At 42.3% G+C, this 5,781-nt stretch overlaps 1 protein-coding gene across 1 annotated transcript; it reads left to right on the top strand.

Annotated features, from left to right (window-relative positions):
- The first annotated feature begins 3,863 nt into the window (after positions 1-3,863).
- On the top strand, positions 3,864-4,367 carry LOC115229005 (alpha-soluble NSF attachment protein-like). The gene has a single exon (XM_029799435.1). It carries the CDS (start codon positions 3,864-3,866, stop codon positions 4,365-4,367), a length of 504 nt encoding a protein of 167 aa, XP_029655295.1.
- Positions 4,368-5,781: the final 1,414 nt, after the last annotated feature.

Genomic DNA, 5,781 nt, shown 5'->3' with positions numbered 1-5,781 from the left:
ACAAATTCCCCAGTCTTTTGTTAGTTGTGAAAAAGGTTAGCTCAGACTTTTCCGGGCTTGCTTTACAGGATTGGCATATACACAAGTTATTTATATTTTTCTGTAATCTTCTTGTAGCTTCTCTGACTATATCCCTCGATGCAACGATTATATCATCCGCATATGATAGTAAAATATCATTCTTGTTTTCAGGAAGAGGCATATCGTTCAACATTAGGTTGAATAATACGGGGGATAGGGAGAACCTTGTGGCACTCCATTCGGTAGTAGCCTCGATGCAAATCTTCGATTGCCCTTGTAGACTCTACCCCGACGTCCATTCAAAAAATTGGCGAGCCATAGTTTTAAATTTGGTTCCATATTCAACTAGTAAATTTTCTGCGTAATAATTTTTCGGGAGACCGTGTCAAAAGCCTTGTGAATATCAATTGGGCATACAATCGTTTTTTCCTGTTTAGGTCTCCTTTCCAACCCTTTTGTAATAAACTGTTTCAGGAACAGTAAATGAAATGTAGTTGACAGTCCTTTCTCGAAGCCATGTTGAAAGGCTGCTTCCGGGATAAAATTTCAAATACGGTCAAGAATCCAACTTTTAGCTATCGCTGATCTTTCTATTTTTAATTGAAGAACCGAGTTTTATAAAATTAAAATGAGGCAAATAAGACCAAATATAATAAAAGCAACAATTAAATCTGTAAATGATAGATATTAGTAGTAATTTGAATATACTCAATTAACGTTTATATCTCCAGACGTCTCCCTCACCCAACTCAAAGTACTACCACCTCAACAAAGCATGCCACCTTGGGGACATGAGTGATATTGTTCTCCTGTCGATGTCTGCTCTCCATTCGCTGCTTCTCCTCCAACTCACGCTTATGGACAGTAGCCTTCACCACGTCATTCCGAAACAGGTTTCGAGTCACTTCCAACCAGAGACTACGTCAAGTCAGTCCAACAAACTCCACCGCCGGGACTCATTGGGTTCCTGATTTTTGACCGGCTTGACGACTTTGCTAATAACCATGGACTTGTCTGCATCGAAGAAAAGGTAGGGCTCCTACGAATTAAATTGAGTCAAAACAGGGTTGGTCGAATCAGTGGCCATCATCAGTCCATTCCAACATCCCTTGACTGTGCAGAACGGAGACTTGTCTCCTGGGGAATATATTTCTGCAGTGATCTCATTTCTCGTATTTTTGTACATTGGCTTGGACATTGAGGAGTGAAGACAACCTTTGTGTGGAACTGGACAGTGGCCGAATATCCTGAGGAGGACGACAGGACAACCTTCCCACCCATTTCGAACCAGGGAACTGTGAGGATAGATCGGGCATATCCGGACGGGAATGTGAGGGAGTACGACTCGTCGTGTTCGCCCAGACGTATCTTGGTACTCCCACCATGTCCACTCCCACGGAAAACCCGAGGAAGCGAGACTTGGTCCAAATTTGTCCCTCAAAGGAAAACTTGCGCCTCCTGTTTTCGGCATAGAAGGCACTGACTAAGAAATCAAGTACTGACAGCACTGGGAGGGTGGTGAGACACTTGCTCGGCCAGAAAGGTCAAGTCGCCCTGATTGGCCCACGGGACAGCCCCCTCCCCCAAACATTTCGTCTCCTCTCCCAAACGCCAAAAGCAGCGGAAAGTCTCCCCCAAAATCGGTTGTACGGTTTTTTGGCAACGTCAGGATTCCTTCCCGCGTGGAGACAACTGAGGTATGCCCGGACGACCTGGACCATCCGTTCTCTCGGAGTTTGAAGGTGGTGATACTGCCATCGACCCGCACACCAAACTTGGAAAAGATGTCTCCATGTGACAAAAAGTCAGCCAGCATCTCCAGAAAAGAGCGGCGTTCGAGGATGAAGGTCGGGAGAGTTATTTTGGTGAGGTCCATTCCAATCCTCACTTGTTTCAGAAGATGTTTGATCACACTCTGATTCCCGGAGAGGTTGAGACTCTCCTCTTCCTCCACACAGTACAGTTCGTCGTCCTCCATTCCGTCATCCTGCAAACTGAGGGCCACACAACACCGATTGGGCACAGTCGTAGAATTCCGCGCTGAAGGAATCCCCGGGTTCCTCGTCCAAGGATTTCTGGACTGAGGGAAAGGGGGTACCACGGTCTTCTCAATGTCGTCGAAGGCCCCGGAGAGTAGTTTCAGGTTGTCGTCGAGTCCGCAGAGGATTTGCTGACAGTCCTCCACGTTGGTGATCGAGTCGCGGAGTTTCTAGGCCATGATGAGGAAACACACGGTTGTCTGGTCATGGAGTAGTCCAACGAAGGACTTTGCTGTCCTCACTACTGAGAGGAGGTGGTCGGGTGGCCCTGGGGAGGACGTGGTCTGCACAAGTCAGGGAATGTCACGAACTGGATATCCAGCAGAAATTACATTCTCCAGTTCGGTGACCCAATTCATTCGTTCGGACGAGTCCTTGGCTGTCGATGAGTGAGGAGGACATGCCTTGGAAGTAAAAGACCTTATTATCCCCACATGTCAGTGTGAATGTGCAGTCATCGGCATCGTCGATTCCCACCACGGCGTCGTCCAGGTTGAATCGTCCTCGGGGTAGTTTTTTATTCATTTTGTCTTTTGACTGTTTCGTATGACTTTGGGGTACTAACTGTGTAGTAGACAAGTTCTGTCTTGTTTCTGTCCAGAACAAACCACCAGTATTGCCATCCGTGCACGACATTCGTCCATTTGCTCAGAACCCCGTCCATTTCTCCTAGTGCCACATTGCTCGATATTTATTAATTATATTTATTATATATTCAAAATAGTTTTGATCACAATTTTTTATACGGTTATTATTTTATATTATCGAGTCATTTTCATCCTAAAAATTTATTTTCTAAATATAGAAAAAAAATCGGGTGGACTTCCAATCTATTTTTGTCAAATATTGCGATTCAATTTGACGGAATCTGACTTAATGTTTTTCGCAAAATCAATTTAAATCTTCTTACCGCAAACAAACAGCCATTCAATACAAATTCTTTGTCCATAAATGTTTGTGCAATACTTCAAACACGTCTGCTTTATTAGTGAGAGAAATTGGTTTAATTACTGACGAACTAATTGTCAAGTGTCATTATTGATCCACAACTGAAATTAGAATCGTATAATCATTAAAGCAGGAATTAGTTTGTAGAAATTTTCTGCAAAAAATGTCGTGAATTCCTGACCTCTCAGGAATTGTATCGATGACTTATTTCCTAAATAGGAAATTATTGAGAAAATTATGCTTATAACGGAAAACGTCGACAAAAAGTGTTTTGAATAAAATTATTATATTGTTCGATTAAATTTTGTTAAGTATAGATAACTGATTTTATAATTCTTGTAAGTGCAAATGTCGAAAGGTGAAAAATGTCAGCAGAAGCAGAGGAGAACTGAATAAACGAGATGGCATACTTTCCACTCTGTTTGGGTATGACAGTCCTCGTCCAATTCATAGGACGTCTAATAAGTCCCAGCGCATGGAGGAGGCGGCCGAGCTGTATTCAGCCGCAGGGAATGCATTCCGTCTGGAGAATAACGCAGAAGCATCAGGAAAGGCATACACTCAAGCGGGTGTCCTCTTTGAAAAGTTGAATCGAGACTTTGATGCTGCCGATCGTTACGTAACGGCCAGTTCTTCTCTAAGAAAATTACCATGTCAAATCAATGGTGAGAAAAGTGCAATAATTGTTAGAATCCATTCGACTCCTTCAGTTGGCAGTTGATCTATTAAAGGACATGGGCAAGCTGTCCATAGCCGCTCGCCATTTGGAGACCATAGCGGAGATCTACGAGAAAACAGTGTCTGACCCTAACAAGGTGCTCACTATTTGTTTAGTATGACAGGCCTCCCAATTCTATGAGCTGTCGGCTGAGCTATTCCTCCACGAGAACCAAAAAGCGTAAATTACTATTTATTAAGCATTTAGCACTGCCAAGAGATGCCTACTCAACGTGGCCACCATCTCCGCCAATTCTGAGGACTATCCCAAAGCCATCGAAATCTACGAAAAGGTCAGTCACCTATTTCGACTCGCAGTATGCCCGAGAAACGGCGAATGATGCCCTACTGAAATACGGTGCCCCGGAATACGCATTCAAAGCATGTTTGTGCCACCTGTGTTTTGGGGATATCACCAACGCCCGCATTGCCTGCGACCGACTGGCCCTCGATGTGCCTGCCTTCTGTGATACGCGGGATTATACTCTCCTCTGTGCTCTTATGGAGGCCGTGGATCAGGAGGACGAAGAGGGGTTCGCGGATGCCATCGCAGAATACGACAAAATCAAAAGAGTTGATCCCTGGACTACTCGACTTATTTCCAAATTCAAGTCCTCTGCCTTCCAAGTCGACTTGAGATAATTGACTAACATAATTTATTCATTATTTGACATAAATCAGGCAAGGGCAGAGTAGCCCGAGTGGATGAACTGTCCACATCGAATAAAGCACTGCAAAGTCGGGACTCATACAACTCCTCCAAGTTACGACAAATGAAAAAAGTATCCACATACTTCGAGGGTTCCGACAACACGGTCGGCCCAAGCGCACAGCAATAGCCCACTACTCTATTTGCTTTCAAATGCTTTAGAGAGACACACCCAATGATTGACAACACCTGCAGATGGCAGAATAGGCCTACCTGTACAAGATCGACAACATCTCCCATGCTTAGGACGGGTCGAACATCTTCACCAACGTGGTCAATGACACCATTCCCAAACGAGAGAAATTGTTGAGAGACCTACTACCAACCTACTATAACATCGATGACTGTTAAAATCCATTTGTAATTATTATTTACGACTGAAAACTTTTTTAGATCTACAAGATCTAGCTGAAATGTTTGGTTAAAGCGCTCAATTGCACCCTAATTTATTTCAAATTTATAAACTTGTGACTGGGGATTGTTTGGTCTTCCATAAATATGTTTGATTTTATTTTCTTGCATAGTTGATCCATCAGTTGATTTTTGAATTCCAATCCGTTGTCCGTTTGTAAAATTTAACAATATCCTATTTGACAAAAAATTTTTCAAATTTATTTCCAACTTCTAGAAGTAAATGTTAAGTTTTCCGAAAGGCAGATTTATTTTTATGAATTTGCAGACCATGAATTTGCTGTAGATGTCAATAATTGTTAATATCCAATTATTATTATAGCACTTTCACGAAAGCCATAATGTTTATAGGCCCGCATGTGCAACACTCAATGTAACGATATTTAGGTTAGTTTTTTCCATTTTCCTCTGTCGTATGCGAGTGATCTCAATTCGTCCAGGTCGTCCCCCGTCTTTAGGTTTTTCCTAAAGACGTTAAAATCTTCGTATCTTCGAACATCAATAAGATCCGCTTTGAATCTTTCATTTAGACTTTTGCCGTTACATGGTAACTAGAATCGGATACCTAAGTATATTTAATCAAAAATACTTTTAACAGCCCAGCAAATTTACAAATTTCGAAGTTTTTTATAATTTGTTCGATAATAGGGCGTTTCACAGTAAAATAAAATTCACAGCACTTCGTATGAACTTTAGTATTCCCCAGTGGCATTCTTGGTGAATAGCAAATGCCAGTGTCTTCATCTCCATTTTCTAAATTCAATTTCAAACCTAGTTTTTGTGGTTTTAATGACTTCTGGAAAACTAAGATACACACCTAACATCATTATGTTCTTGCCATCGGACGTCTGCCTCTTCGATGCGGTTGTCCATCCTGCTCTAGAAATAATATTGTTATTTTGTTTTGGTCCAGATGGAGCACACATCGACATATTA

Source organism: Octopus sinensis, unplaced genomic scaffold (assembly GCF_006345805.1).
Source record: "Octopus sinensis unplaced genomic scaffold, ASM634580v1 Contig11546, whole genome shotgun sequence".
NCBI classification, from domain to species: Eukaryota; Metazoa; Mollusca; class Cephalopoda; order Octopoda; family Octopodidae; genus Octopus; species Octopus sinensis.
Note: the sequence above shows the minus strand (reverse complement) of the source record. Positions and strands in the feature narration are given on the sequence as shown.

Excerpts from the sequence above, each read along its gene's own strand:
- LOC115229005 (XM_029799435.1), top strand. The coding sequence starts at position 3,864 with ATGAGCTGTCGGCTGAGCTATTCCTCCACGAGAACCAAAAAGCGTAAA.